Here is a 16,532-nt window from a genome sequence, read left to right on the forward strand (position 1 = left end):
CCTAAATTATCCTAAGGACAAACACACACACCCACGCCCGGGGGAGGACTCGAACCTCCGCCAGGACCAGCCGCCCAGTCCATGACTGCAGCGCCTAAGACCGCTCGGCTAATCCCGCGCGGCGACGAACCCATCCAAATGAAATTGGGCTCCGTCGGTAAACCAAACCAATCGTGCCCTGCTGCCAACCGTGTAGTTTGAACGTCCTAAGGCAAACAGTTCATAAGTAATGGCTATTTTATTTCATGTACTTCAATAATTATCACCTTGCAAGTTCACTTCTGCCTTGATGCTCACAAGTATGAAGCTAAAGTTCCAACACCTACTCCAACATAAATGAGATAATTGTGTTCAGAGTATTCCAGATGATACACGAAGGTAAAGTGTGGGGCAGAGCTCAGTAAATTAAGGGAAGTCCAACGCTCTGCACCCAGAAACAGTTCGCGTTAAATCGCACGGCTATATCGCCGACCAGATCTCTTGAGATTTACCTCTCGTGAGATCACCGGAACGACCCTCCAAGACAGAAAGCTGCCGAAACTCAAAGGACGGAATGCCGAAGACTGAAAGACGCAAAGACAACACGCGCAGTGATTCATGCCCTTACTTATTCTCTGTGGCATCGCGTAACACTGAAAAATATTCAGATTTACGGGATGTCCCATATACACACCTTACATTACATTCAAAATAATCTTAAAGTCATCACGGTCATTTTGTAGCCATGAGCTGTGCAATATTACATAACATATTAACGAAAATGTAAATCATATACAAGTAAGTTCTTCTGTACAGACAACAATTGCGCTGAAGCTCTCCTGCGAACCCGGCAGAACTAGCATTCCTGAAAGAAAGGATATTGCGGAGACATGGCTTAGCCACAGCCTGGGGGATGTTTCCAGAATGAGATTTTCACTCTGCAGCGGAGTGTGCGCTGAAATGAAACTTCCTGGCAGACTAAAACTGTATACCGGACCGAGACTCCAACACGGGAACTTTGACTTTCGATGGCAAGTGCTTTACCAATTGAGCTACCCAAGCACGACTCACGCCCCGTCCTCACAGCTGTACTTCTACGAGTACCTCGCCTCCTACCTTCCAAACTTTACACAAGTCGTCCAAAGCAGTCTCGATCTGTGAGATTAGAACGTTTTCAAGCTTATCGTGATATATATACTTCTTGTAACAGAATTATGGGCAAAGAAAACTGCACCGTATACCTTTTCCCGTGAAACTGCACGAAACACATTCAATTTTGGACAGTCCCTCTCATGTTGTACAATTTCATGTGGTTGTTCCGTACCCCATATTCTCACATTATGACGGTCCACCTTTCCATTTAAATCGAATGTTGCCTCGACACTGAACACTTAGTGTGGAAGAAAACAGTCATCCTCCATCTTGCCATGAACGACATTACAGAACTCCACACGTTGTCGTTTGTCACCTTCACGAAGGGCTTGCAGTAGCTGACTTTGGTACGGTTTCGTGTGTAAACGTCTACGCAGCACACGCCAGACGAACATCGGGGTCATGTTGAGCCGTCGAGCTGTGCGACCAACAGACTCCTTGTGAAACTATGGCGGATGCGCTCGACGTCTGTGTCAGACACTCGGCGACGACCCGGTAATTTGCCTTTACACACGCAACCTGTTTCTTGGAATTGTTCACCCCGTTGTCTAACGCTCTGTGGTATAGGATGTTCCACACGAAAGTCGCGCTGAACGCTTGTAACTGACCCGCAGTCCCCAAAACGTAGAACGCAAAGCGCTTTCTGGTGTCCCGACACCATTTTTACTAGAACTGTGAAAGGTGGCTACACTGAGCCACAGCGCCAAAGATCGCGCCAACTGCTTGCCGCTACGTCTCAATAATCACTGCCAGTGGAGGCGGTGGAACAATACTCTCTGGCGCGATCTTTGGCGCTGTGGCTCAGTGTAGCCACCTTTCAACTGTAATGGGCGCACACTGCTGCTTCCCAGCTGAAAGCGTGTCTAACTCGAGAGTTTGCTCTTTCCACTAGTAAGTTGTTCATACACATACGTCAAATAACATAACAGTCACGATAGTTTTGAAATCGGATGACGCATTTTGATTCACCCTATGTTTTTTGGAGCACAGTTCCCGCCAGCACCACACTCGGAAGCACACGCTGGCGTGTCTCTAGCCGCCTGAGGCTCGTCTAGCTGGCTAACGCCCCTGCTGTAGGCGAGACACAGCCCCGTCCTTCTCTCCCTCTGCATACCAGATCACCACGTATAGACATACACTATGGTTTCACTTGAATAAGCGAAGTTGATCCCCGTCTCCTACAATTAATATGAGTATTACAACGGACTACGTCGCTCATACAGCAGTTTCTCGCAATTAATCAGGTGCAAACATCATAACGAGCTCTTAAATGGTTTCGAAAGTGTTTGTCTTAAACAGTGCCGCTGATCAGCCAGTATACATGGTGGTTCTCGAAGATATGCAAATATTTCAATACGTTATTCTACAAGTAAAACTAAAGAAAAAGTCCATATGAACACTGTTCCGCAAATGTTAGTTACGGAGCTACGGCTAATGAAGGATTTTGCCTGAAATTTAGCATCTTCACTAAGACGAAGCCATCGCATGATTTCCATTTCATTCGTAGTTATTGATATGATGAATCTAATAAAATATTTTCCCAGCACGTGTAACTGGCGAGACGTACTTATAATTCCTTCAAGAAGAAAACCCCGCTTGCTCGAAGATGTTCCACTTGCTACGCGATTGCAGTTGTATTTTCAACAGGTCGGCGCGCCTACATTTTCGCCAGCCCGTCAGTACACATTTAAACGAACATTTTCGCCATGAATGGATTGGTCGAGGTGCTACACGTCTGTGGCCACTCAGATCGCCCGATTTAACACCAATGCATTTTTTTTGTATGGAGATGGGTGAAAGACATAGTTTATGAGGACAAAGTCAGTACACGTGAGGCATTACTTGCTCACGTTGTGAATGCAATAGGCAAAATTAACAACAACTCTGTGAAACTGAAACGAGCAACAAAATCATTTCATACATGTGTAGCTAAATTCATTAAACTCAGTGGATACGTTTTTGAACATTTATTGTGAATGTATTGTGAAATTGTATGCGCACTGTACAACTTCCTTAACACTGAGGTTTGTTTTATCCACTGTAACATGAATTCACGTGTGATATGGTATTAATAAAAGCAGATTATCTGACAAATTCATACAGTTTCAGTTAAAGTTATTACCATCATTATTTCAAAATTAAATTCTCTACAAATTCTGCTGAAAACTTTGTGCAGTCGCCTCGAAATTAAAAAACAAATCGGGCCAAGTATAAATTAAAAATTTTGCGAAATTACTTCTTTGCTTCTCTGGATGTTCTGAAAAACTACTGCAGATACACGTCTGGAGAATCTTTTATTAGTTTCACCAGATGAATAACAACAAAATAAATGGAAATCGTGCTTTACTGTAACCTCGTGCAGTTTTGCGATGGCTTCGTATTAGCAAAGTTGGTAAATTTCATGCAAATTTTTTTATTAGCCGTAACTCCGTACCGAAATATTTGCGGACCTGTGTTTACACGAACTTTTTTGTTTAGTTTTACTTGTAGAATAACTTATCGAAATATTTGCATGCCTTCGTGAATCACCCTGTATATTCGGAATAACGGAATGATATCCATCTTGTAAAATGGTGTAATTCAGATTAATTTACGCTTCTTTATTTACTATACAGGTAGTTGCAAAAATTGTGTTTTGTGATTACACTTGTTTGTAAAATTTCAGGTTCTTCAGCAGACTGCAAGTTCGCTGAAGTTATTTTGAGGGAAAACTTTTTTACTTGGCCCGACACCTGCGACCTTCCATGATGTTCCGCAGAGGCTTTGGTTGGTTCATCCGCATTTTTGTGGCGGTGGTCATATGTAGTGACTACAGTCGCCCAGTTTCCGTTACAGGTAAATATTATATTTTTTCGATTCCTATGAGGCTGGGTATGAGAATGGACAGCAATTTTTTGTGAAGTAATGAAGTAAATGTTTAAGTTTTACGTTGAGATTCTTACGAATTTATTTTCCGGAATCGTATACGGAAGTCACCGTACATAGTTGAACAGCCGACAACTCAGGTAAGTGTTTCATCCGCTACTCATGGTCCAAGTGGTTCTTTTTGTGCTAGTTTATTTAATCACGGTAGTCTTATCTCTGGTTTGAGACGTCACCGCCGGCGCCGTGTTGCGGCGAGCGTGTGCAAGCTTCCCTCCAGCTGCCTTGGCCACCTGTTCCCTGCTTGTCTTATTCAAACACACTAGAGTAGTAGCCTACTTGAATATATCGACGTTCTATTTTTAGAACAGCGAGAGAAGATATAAAATAAATATACCTCATTTGTTCAGAAATCTCTCTCGTCCAAGGGCAACACAAACTTGTATTCAGTACAGTTCGTTGCTCCTGCATGATAGGCCATACGTTCGTCAGACGTTATTGCTATGCAAGTAGCATAACTGGCAGAGTCGGACGTGACCCACCCGTGGTACACACCGGCGTGATCTTGTACGGGTAACTGCTTTGGGTCACAGAGCAGTCATAAGAATACTGCGAGGGAACTACGTAATATCGTTGGGTATCAGTGTATCATTGCCTTTGGTATTGCAGAAAGCTCCAGTTGGAATGCCATTTGGTCATCATGTTGCGTAGACTGGGTGATTTTTAGCATCGTGTACAGTCTCTAGGGATTGATCAATGACAGCATACGGAACAAGAAAGGTCTAACGAATTTACGTCCGGAAATGAATGATTTCCTCGCTAGAGACCATTTATTCAATCATACACTGTTACGAAGACTGCAGTCTATTACTCGCTGTATCACGCACCGACAACTACAGTATGTATTGAAAATGGTTTCCGTGTGCCTCAACGCATTCGTGTATAGGCGCCGTAGTGTGCTCTGTCTCTCACGTTCAAATCGGCCAGGCTGCATACGAACAGGGCCATAGGCGGGATGAATACGCTGCTCCAGTGTCTCCACATCTGGAATGTCCTCTGCGTACACGATGCTTATGAGGTGGCCCCATAACCAGAAATCGCACGGGTCGAGATGCGCTAAACGAGCAGGCCATGCAACTGGACCACCTTCTCCAACCCATCAACCATAGAAGACACGATTGAGATGCGGCCGGACATTAACGGCTAAGTAGGCTGGATCCCCATCATGGAGCAGCCACATAACCATTACAATCATCAATAGCACTACCCGCAACAAATGCCAACAGTTGCCGCCAGTTAGGCGACATGGAAGGAACACTGGTCCCAAAATATGGCCGCCAATTATCCCTGTCCACACATTCCGCCTGCACCGATGCTGATGACTCGCTGTGACCATACCGTGGGCGTTCTGCATACCATCCCACAGATGGCTGTTATGAGAGTTGAAGATACCACTCCAACTAAAGGTGGCGTCATCTCTGAATAGGATGGATGACACAGATCCCGAAATCGTGGTTACCTGGTGAAGAAACCAGTGACAAAATTGGTACAGATGTGGAAAGTCTGTCGTTAGTAAGTCCTGCACACGCTGTAACTCATAAGGGTGGTAGCAGACGTCATAGAGGAAGTTCCACACGGTCGTCTGGCTTACCCTGTAGTGGTGGGCCAACTGCCTGGTTCTGATATGGCGGTCGCCTTCCACAGTGTTCATTACATTTTCTTCCAACTCTAGTGTCTGGCCATTTCCGGTACGTCCTTCATGGTTTCCAGCATCCTAGGTCATGATGTGCCAGAAACAGTACCACCCACTAGGAGGAAACCGTGAATACTGTAACTGTAGCTGCATGGTATTACAGTGCAGCTTCTGTAACAAAGAATGATTTAATAAATTGTCTCTGGCATAGGGACCCTGCATTTCCGGACATCATTAGACTTTTCCTTCTTCCTTATCCGCTCATTGATCAACCACTAGAGATTGTACATGGTAGAAAAAAAAATCACCTTGTATATTACATAGACCCTTACAGTGATAAAGGTAATCTGTCTGTGGAACGTATCGGCAGACTTTTCACAAAGGTATACCAACTCACCTTTAGCTCTGTTATGTTCCACACTGTACACCCTTTTCTTTGCATTTTTTTTTTTGAAGACATGTTCCAGAGTACATCTTTGACACGCAAGTGCAAAATTTGACATGAAACCAGCTAAATGGACAATCCGACAGTTCCCATGGCTGTTTACTCATAATTTCGTATACAAACCGACTTCCTCTATTTCCTTCAAGTAAAATCAGATGTGACAGATAATTTCTCCTCTAAGAGTCACGTCCTAAAACTTCACATCAATTTTAAACATTTCAGCTTTATCAACATCCGTGCTTGTGTCGTAGTATATTCCGTATTTTGGTACCTTGTGTGTCATGAGAAACGTATTTTGTGCTATACCATTAGTTACGATCAACGATTTTCCTCGATAAAAATTTCGAAGTAGCCACCTCATTCAAAGAAACGTTTATGCCGTATTTCATTGTGTATCAAAGTGAATAAACGTAAATTTTCGGAAATTTTCGTATGTTACCAATGTTGTGCATAACGTATGTCGTAGAAAATCAGTGTTTGTGTAGCGCTTGTTGCAAGTAACATTTCGTGTTCGATTGGCTGCATTTACCGTAAACTAACGGTAATTTTCATTTTGTTTTCGACTACATCCTCTAAACATTTCACGATATTAGTAGCGTTTATAGAAGGTGCTACTGCAGCTATAAAGGAAACATCTATTTGCGTACGGACTGCTTCAGATCTTAACGGTAACTAGCTATACTAGGAGCTTAACTGGTCCGGAAGATGAAAAAGAACCTGCAGGCTTACTTCAATGATACTTGTTTACTGTTTTGTAAAACATTACACCAGCCACACTGCAGCCCTACAGTGAACACCGTCCTCGAACGTGGGAAGAGTTAGCTGACGTTCATAAGTTAAGATCAGTCGCCTGGAAGCTACTGTATATGGATGTTTCTGGAGAGTTACCAGCAGTCATGTATCAGATATACCACAGATACCTGAGTTGCTATCACCTCCTGCTGTCGCTTCTACAGGCAGTACACGATCTGTTACCGCTCATCCACTTGGCTGTCAGCAGCTTGTACAGGAAGTAGATGATCTGTCGCCACTCATCCTGTCAGTGGCAGGACTAGGCTCCCTGTACAGGGGAGGCAGGGACCAGGGAGGACTCAGCACGTGGTACCCATCACCCTGACCTACGAGTCTGAGGTGCTGTCTTCCACTGAAACCGAAACTGAGTCACGGAGACTCATTTCAGCTGTTGACAAACATGGTATGTGCTGTGTCAAGAAGAGGCAAACGCGAAAGGGCAGGATCTATTAACAGCAGGAAGTTCAAATGGACAGCGAGAGAAGGTATCCCTTAGGGAAATGGTAAAAAGAGATTGGAGGGAACACAAAGTGCACTCAGTTTGTATGGCTGGGAGCCTTATTCAGCCTGCTAAAGAGGCCATTCAGTCAGCCGCTGACGGCGCGGGGTGCTACCGGCTGCTGACTGCGCTCTGTGGCCACACTTGGATCATTCAACTGGCAGAGAACCTTGAGAAAGCTCATCTAATTTCAGTGAGACACTCAATTTGCTGCAGTGCAAAACCGATCGTGCACTCCCCGTTCTGAATCGACTGGAACGACTGACTGAAGAGTTCGAAGCTTCTGTGACAAAGCAGGCTGAAATTTCTTGGATCTGCATCATAGTGTTGAGTACTATAGGGACGTCCTAAATGGGTCAGTTGCTCAGGTAGCTGATTGGACGCGGAGTGTACACACCAGTTTTCAGATTGGACTACTCTTATCCAGTCCAGATGACGATAAGGACCTGAAAGTGTCAGTATAAGTTCCACTGAAGTGTCCCATACAGGCGACAGTACTACATTTCAACAGATTAAGTTCCAAAGCACAGATAACAACGTGCCAGGGTTTGGAGCTGCCCCAGTAGAGCTCGCATAATATTGGGTACATAAAGTGGGTGAAAACGTGGAATTGACAACTGTGAGATACTGATAAAAATTTCAGTCTGTATCAAAAATGTACATGGAGATGGTATGCAATTTGTCGTTCTTCATAGAAAAATAATACCAACTGAAACGAAAACTGAAACAGCAGGCGAGACTGTCTGAGAAAGACTCAGTATCAAAGGTGGGCATTAATTTTGAATCTGGTCCTTGTATCAACTTGTAGACCTACTCCAGATGCAACCAAAAAGTTATAGAGAAAACCCAAGTTCACTAGTACATAAGTTTCCAAGTCATACTCGCATTGCTGAATAGATGCTAATTGTGCAACAGTCAATCAGCCAAATGACAGTTCTCTAAGAGGTGGGCGAGACAAGACGTTTGGTGAAACATTTCTAAATGTTACCGTATTCAGCAGCCACTGATGAAATGAAAGCACTTCTCAACTATCAGTATTACGGCCACATGTACAAAACTGACTTTGGAGATGAATATGAATCAGCGACTGCAACATGATGCATTAGTTGAACGTTTTGCACCACAGTTGTTTTATATTTGGAATGGGAGAATAACAACCGATAAATCCTCACACTGTATCACATTGCCAATGTATTTCCACAAAGTCACAGCAATCACATACAAAATGATCCTCAAATTTTTCGAAATATCCCATAGAATTTAAAAAAATCGTTAGATATATTGTACGCAAATAGTCCTTCAGAGATATTTCTTCTTATTGAATTAGTTGGATCAACCATTTCAAATTAGCTACATGAATAATATTTATGTAAAGGGGCCAAGAAACAAGAGCACTAATAAAAACCTACAAACTAATAATCTGAAAGTAAAATTTAATAATTTCATTGCCTACAAAACTGAATAAAATGATACATGTGACCAGGCCAGGATCGCCACTTGTGCAGAGTCCAGCCACTTGTTGCAAGGCATTTCAGCTGAAGCCACTTTGGCGTCTGTGTGTCAATGGGTGTGAAATGATGGTGAAGTCAACACAACACCCAATCTCTGAATGGAGAAAATGTCAGGTACGCTGCACCGACCACATTTTTTAACACATTCCTCACATTCCTTACTATACGTAGGCCTACAAAGGAAAAGAAGCTAATTTTATCGCCACTCGTACGCTAAACTTAATAAGCATCCCCCCCCCAAAAAAAAAGATTCCACCACTTCATGTGTAGGCCCCAGTTAGTAAGACACCATTAACATCTGCCAACCCTTTTTTTCAAGCCATCTCAGTCGCACCAACACATCCTCACAAAGACTGGGCTTCACCTTGAACATCACTGGGAGAAAATCTGGGTGGTGGAGATGTGTCTGCAGATCACTGATGCTTATCTCTTCAAAAGTGTGTACAAATAACTGATGAGGGAATCAATTCTGTAAAATGGAGGAAAGAAAAGTATGTCAGATGCTTGTTGCTGTTGTGATCCAGCTACGAGGATTGTTGCAGGACGTGCTCTGCAGAAATTTCGATTAATATCGTTGGTACTTAGAGTTGTTCACAACTGCACAATGTTGGTCGTTAAGGTATTGCCAGAAATTGAGAGATGATTTGTCACCACCACCAGACAGGTAGTGGACAGTGTGTCCACGAATTCAAGTTACTGAGTGGATCTTAGTCCACAGAAAATAGTCCAATGCCTGGGAAGAGAAACATTTGTGCTGTGATGATGTCAGGAGTCATGCATGAGATGAACATCAACATCTGGTGGACCAAAGGCTTAACATCACTCGCCTCGCTTCGATGGCCTTCATTGTACTCCACATGTGGTACATGCCACCAGATGTATCTGGTCGAGACACGACTTTCATACTTGCTTCCTACTAACAGTCATATATCAGGTGGACTGAACATCTGACATGAGTGTAGGGGTCCGCAATTCCCTCCACCAGAAGAGGCGGTGTGTTTTCTCAGTTATATTCGGTGAAAGTTGCGATTGCAGCAAGGTATACACTACCTGAGCCATTGGTAGACGTGGAGGGGGAAGTTGGGTCCGGATGTAGCTGTATTGAAGAAAGAAATAGGAAAATAGAAGTAGGAAAAACATGCTGCGACATCTGTCAGTGGCTCTGTAGCGACGAGAGAGATTCGGGTAAGGGTCCTCTCAATAAGCTGGTGAGGCAAGTCAGAATACGTTGCCACATCTTGACATGCAAGCTTGTAAAGAGGGCTGTTCCTCGATGTTGGAGATGACAGACATTGAGGCCTCCTTCGCCCTTCATAAGTATGAGGAACTCATAGCTGACCTTAAATAACATGCCTTGATTCACAAAGGAACCCAACGTGGCCAACATATGTCTAGCCATTGATAGCAGAATGGGAAAGTCTGGGCCATGTGCAGGATTTGCGATGTGACATAAATGTTTGCATAGGACGTCCATTGCAGCAACTTCAGAGCTGATGGTCAAGGAGCTCTGGCCAGATCTAACATAGCAAGTGCCTACTGTTAAGGTCCATAGATCATCACAAATCTCACATAAAATCAATACCTAGATAAGTTGTCATGCCACAGACCTGCAGGGGAGTGACACATTCAGTGGGTAGCCCATGTACTACAGTTAGTGCACGACTTTTAGTGAAGGTTAATTACACTACTGAAGCAGTATCATAGGACCCCACCCACTCCATTGCTGCTTGAACATCGTTGCTGTAGCGCAGGAGGACCAGCTCGCCCACCTAGGCCATGGAATAAGAAGTGTGGGTGCCTAGAGTCATTGAAGTGTTGGAGATGCACCAAAGTAATAGTTCTATGGTGCCAACGTACAGGACTGGGGGAAACAGGGCATCCATTCCATACCAGTCCTTGGACCAGGATGGATGGTGTAAGACGACCATGGTACATAATCCAAGATGTCGTGCCTAAGAGGAGCTGTCTGGGAATTCCATATTCTGGATATTCGCTGCCAGATAACAGTGATCAACCCTATCAAAGTCCTCGCTGAAATAAAGGGAGGCCAAGAGTACCATCATACACCGTATCTGCATAAATGCGGACATGTCAAAGTATCGACGTAAGGAAATCGAGATGTTGTAATTACCTCATGATGACGCCTAGTTCTGGTATACAACAAAGCAGGCAACACTTTTCAAGCGCGCTGCCAAAAGCCAGTTTAGATCTTCACGTCAGAGTTCAGGGCTGACAGGGGTCGATAGTCACTGACGCTAGCTCCTCCATGTGGTTTATCAACAGAATAAAGCAACCCTAAAAGGAAGCCCGGAGGGTGCAGGATGTCCACAAGGCCCCCATGAGCACTTGGCATTCACGAAAATGTAGGAAAGACACATTCAATTTGAAGGGCCTCCCCAATGCCATACCATCTGGCATTGAAAGGTGACAGTACCTATACAGGCTGCATGATAGGAAAAGCCAATGAGTCATGTTTAAGTGACTTGTTTGCCCCAAACATTGGAGCATGAGCGATAGATAACAGTCTATGTGACTGGAGGAGTTGCTAATATGGTGTGTGAAACTCTCCCTATCGACATGTACATATTGACACGTGTCAACGAATTGAAGGCTGATTACAATGGTTGAGAGGGCCACACATTGAGCATAGTGTGGCAGATTGCCCTAAGGCACCTGGATGGAGTTAAAATCACCACCGAAAACGAAGTCATCCTGACGCCCATCAAGAGGGGCATGAAGGCATCCTGAAAGAAGCACACCATTCTTCATGATGGCCCAATCCGGAGGGTGTGTAGATGTTTATGGTTTTCGTGCCATGAAGTGTGTACGCAATGCTGCTCCTGTCAAGGATAAAAGTGATGTCTTTGGCAATTGAGCCATCACAGAGAAGAGCGCCATGCAACTACCAGTGCCAGATGTGTGGGTGATGTGTGTGCCGTATTCGAAAGGCTCTACAAAATCCGTGACATAGACGTCCTGAAGGGTGGCTATGTCTATATCTGCTGTGTTCAGTGTTTCCAGTAACATCGTCAGTTTATGCTCGAAATGGTTGTTATTGACGTTGAGCATGGCCAGTCAGTACTTTTGAGTTCCCATGTCTACCTGGAATGTGATATGCACTCTGTGAGTAGGTGTCTGGGGTGTACCAGCCGTGGCATCCATAGTGGTGTCGTTGCTCTGCCCAGTACCTCCATCAGAACATTATCTTTTGTGGTACAAGGTGGTAGTATGGTGTCATCCTCTACCTTATATGCCCAGAAGCTCATTAGTACAGATATTGTGTCGTTTGGTGATCCGTCTGCTGTACCCACAAGTGGAGTTGGTATCAAAAGAGGGAAGTCAGGTCGGATGAGCCACTGTGTTACTATGATGTGAAGCATTTGTGGGCGAAGGTGTCAGAGGAATATGCGTCAACGAACATTTGATTGTCATCATATAGCCATTTGTTGAAGGTAATCATCTAAGTGTCACGTTTCCACTTCTGGCGCTTCCATGGTGACTTTTGTTTCCAACGTGCAGCTCAGATTGAAAATGGTAGCAGTTATCTGTTGACTCATTGCCCAATGGAAGGAAGGCAGAAGTCGCTACGACACTAGGTGCCCTTTCTGTATTGTTGCCATCAGTACTAGGTAGGAGAGTTCTACTCTCATTGACAACTCTGGTTGCAGTGATGTGACAAGTGCCGGATCAGTCACTGTGACGGCAGTCTTCGTTTGTAATGGATCACGTGAGTTGTGCTGAAGATCGTGCGGTGACCACAGCATAAGCCACAGGACGGACAGTGGATGTCGCAATGAGGGCAGCGTCGTTGAGTGGGGTCTCTCTAAGCTGTCGCCAGAGACAGTTCTGGCGGAATGTCCTTCCTAGTTGCAGGAAGCACAGGTATGGAGCTGCCTGTCATATATGGCCCTCCATCGTCCTATAACCAGGTATAATGGCACATGTTTCACTAATTCAGTTTTCAGTTAATGGACACTGTACAGAAAAGAATAGGTATCAAAGGTTTTCCATTTGTCGGCCTGGTGATTGAGTACATTGGCATATGGCTTGGAAGCCAACATGACGATGTCTGGTGGGACCTCAAATGGACGGTCAAAGACACTGATCGAATGGAGGCCTCTACATGTCCGTCAGGTTGAGGTGTTGCACGTGCTGATTCTCAATATCAGTACACAATTATGACACCTGCAACGTTTCCGATAATGGAAAAGTGAATGCCAGTCACGTCGCGTGGGTCCAGGCAAATATCATCCCGTGCAAAGTTCTCGATTTCAAAAGGTCGTAATTGTGCATATTCAACTTGAAATGTTATTTTGATCGCTACCCAGTGTTATGTGTGCGCCATGGCTCGCTCTTAAGAGGGAAGCAGTACTCGAAACCACGGCAAGAGGTAAACAAGGAAATGTCGCATGTGCACTCCAGAACAGGCGGGACGCGAGCAGACGTCCGCATCACACGGCTGCGCGAGCCGAACTTGGCCATAGAGGCGGGGTACCAAACTGAATGACCTTCAGAAACAAACCAGAGTGCACATTTCTACGACTTTTTTACATGCAATCTTTTTGACACACAGGGCTGAGCGTTTTTAGTTTTAACCTAGGCCTTTACTTGGGAACCCGGGATGTGGGAGGCATTAAAGATGGAAGTATTCTCCTTGCCACCAAGAGTGAGTATCTGCTTTCTAATTTTCTTATCTAACAAGCCCTAGAAATAGAAAAAAAACTAGCTCTTATTAAATATATAAGTCTTAACACAGGAAAGAAATGTTTAGATACAGGTACTGTAGACTGAGGTGAACTAAGTGAACTAAGGGAACAGTTTCTCTCTTCTATCCTACCCAGTTGGCACAGTTCGGAAATGGAGCCTGAACTTAAGTAACAGAACTTCTAACCGTGTCCTCCTCTAGCATTTCGTTTTCCTCAACAGTATTTGTCGATACCAGTATTATTTTCCGAATTTAGGACAGGTCAGTATTATCTCAGTTGATTTTCTAAAAACTTTCAGATAATTTTATATACAGTATGTTATATTTCGAGCTAAAATTTACGAAAAGGAACTATTTTCATACGATATTTTAGTTTAGATGTTATAACCGATATGTACTACTTCTGGATATATAGTTAAAATAATTTTTTTACAAACACTTCAAATTGATAATTATTGGCACACTTAAAATTTCTATAATTAATTACATAGCCCTGTACTTTTTACAGTATTTGTTTCTGGATTCATTTATGAAATAATAATACAAATTAATAATGTAAATAAAACTACAAGGGATTCATTTGTTAAGGAAAGTAGTAAAATATTGTTATTTCCGCAGAGTAAGAGAGTCGTAAGCATGCCTATGACGTGATGGGAGGTATTTTTGTGAGAACAATTTAATTTCGGCTTTGTTAAGGTGAAAACTCAAAATACTGTATGATATACTTAAATGTGAGAAAATACATCTACATAAAATAATTTTTCCAACAACAATATTCAAATTTATTTGGTTTAAACCAACTGCGAGGATCTGATCTGACATTTACATCTTCAAGAATCAGACCCCTAGACAAGAAGAACTGGAGCCAACTCAACATGGCACGCTAAGCATACTAGAAAGATTATTGTAAACTACGCACGTCTCAACTCCTGATAAAAAACTTTGCTTAATGTGGACAATAAATGGAAAGGGAAAGGAGGGGTGAGATTGCAAACTGACGGAATGGTTTCAGTCTTCCAGTCAGATGCCATCCGCACAGTCCACCATTAGGATGTCAGGACTAAGGACACCTAGTTCGTGGGAGTCGGCTGCGCTCAGTATCGAGGGAGGGGAAATTCGTTCTCACGGATTCTAATTTCCAACATGTAGGGGAAGGCAGAAGTAAACGAACTACATGTTAGTAAGAGAAAGGACACTTCTAACAGATCTCTTCTAAGAGTAGTTCATTTCAAAAAAATGGCTCTGAGCACTATGGGACTTAACTTCCAAGGTCATCAGTCCCCTAGAACTTAGAACTACTTAAACCTAACTAACCTAAGGACATCACACACATCCATGCCCGAGGCAGGATTCGAACCTGCGACCGTAGCGGCCTAGTTCATTTCAACTAGTTCGTGCATGAACTACGGATCCCTAAACATACCTATTCATCGATGCCAGTGCCGTCACCGTCTGCGTTTAAAACAAAGTATCAGGCAAAGCGACTGTATTTCTGTGTATTGATACTGCAATGAATCAGAATGAAGTTCTTGAAAATTCAATCAAGTTCCTGAATTCGTTGATTTGCCAGGCCTTTCGCTGCACGGTTTAAATCTGAAAATTTGCTTGGCTGTCATTCCTCTTCGAAACATAAAGAAACTACGATTTTTCAGCGGTACCACGTTTTCTGCAAGAAACGATGATAATATCATTGAAGCCACGTTGTTAAATGGGAGCGTGGCAGGAGAAGATATACTGCTACCACGCATCCCAACGGTCCCAGCAGATATGCCGTTCAAGTTGAAAGGTTTGCTGTTCCCGATGCGTCTCACATTTTCAGAGACCACCAACAAAGCGTCGGCCGAAGTGGCCGAGCGGTTCTAGGCGCTTCAGTCTGGAACTGCGCGACCGCTACGGTCACAGGTTCGAATTCTGCCTTGGGCATGGATGTGTGTGATGTCCTTAGGTTGGTTAGGTTTAAGTAGTTCTAAGTTCTAGGGGACTGATCACCTAAGATGTTAAGTCCCGTAGTACTCAGAGCCATTTGAACCAACAAAGCACAGGGATGTTCGCAACAAGTCTGAGTACTAAATTTTGGCGAATCCGTGCTTCTCAAATGCTGCACGTCGCCTGATGAGACGTTGGAAAGTGTTCTGATTTATTCGTGTGTGCACCAGACAGAAAAGGAGAAAAAAATTCAGTAACCAAAATATTTGACTACACAGAATTTAAACAGAAATACTTCCTTTGTTTTGAGCGGCATGAATCACATGCCCAGTACTCGGTATAACTCGAAAATCGAGTCTTAAGTAATTAACGTGGCTGAAATAAAAGTACTGCGTTGGTCTGTGTATATCAAACGATAAATATGAAAAGAAGACGATTGTCTGTGATCAGTACTTTTAAAGGAGTACATGTGTGTTCACAGGGAGACATAAGAGAAGAACATTTAATGACTAAGCCTGGTAAGCTATGTCTGGATATAAATACGAAGCTACATAACCACCGGAACGTTTTCCGCGTTGTTACAAGTGTGTGGCAGGAAAAGCCAACGGGCAATACGCAAAGAAAGTACTGGAGTACTGGTATAGTCCTGCGTATTCAATCACAGAGACATATAAACAGGTAGAACACGGCGATTCGGTCGGCAACACCTGAAAAGGCAACAAGTGTCTGGCACAGTTGTTAGATCGGTTACTGCTGCTACAATGGCAGGTTATCAAGATGTAAATCAGTTTGACCGTGGTGTTACTGTCGGCGCAGGAGCGAAAGGACACAGCATCTCCAAAGTAGCGGTGAAGTGGGGATTTTCCCGTACAATCATTTCGTTGAAAGTGACAGAAGTCCAACGCTTCCGCAAATTGCTATATATTTTGATGCTGGGCCATCAACAAGAATCAGGATGCAAACCATTC

At 43.6% G+C, this 16,532-nt stretch overlaps 1 protein-coding gene across 2 annotated transcripts in view; it reads left to right on the forward strand.

The window, feature by feature from the left end:
- The window catches only part of LOC124720319 (ankyrin-2-like), an 87,735-nt gene that overhangs the window by 37,251 nt on the left and 33,952 nt on the right, over nucleotides 1–16,532 (forward strand). For both annotated transcript variants that reach the window (XM_047245624.1, XM_047245625.1), the window contains exon 2: nucleotides 3,797–3,966. In XM_047245624.1, the coding sequence (XP_047101580.1) occupies nucleotides 3,876–3,966 (91 nt within the window). In that variant the 5' untranslated portion in view covers nucleotides 3,797–3,875. The remainder of the gene's footprint in view (nucleotides 1–3,796; nucleotides 3,967–16,532) is intronic.

The sequence above is a fragment of the Schistocerca piceifrons genome, chromosome 11 (genome assembly GCF_021461385.2).
Source record: "Schistocerca piceifrons isolate TAMUIC-IGC-003096 chromosome 11, iqSchPice1.1, whole genome shotgun sequence".
In the NCBI taxonomy this organism is placed as follows: domain Eukaryota; kingdom Metazoa; phylum Arthropoda; class Insecta; order Orthoptera; family Acrididae; genus Schistocerca; species Schistocerca piceifrons.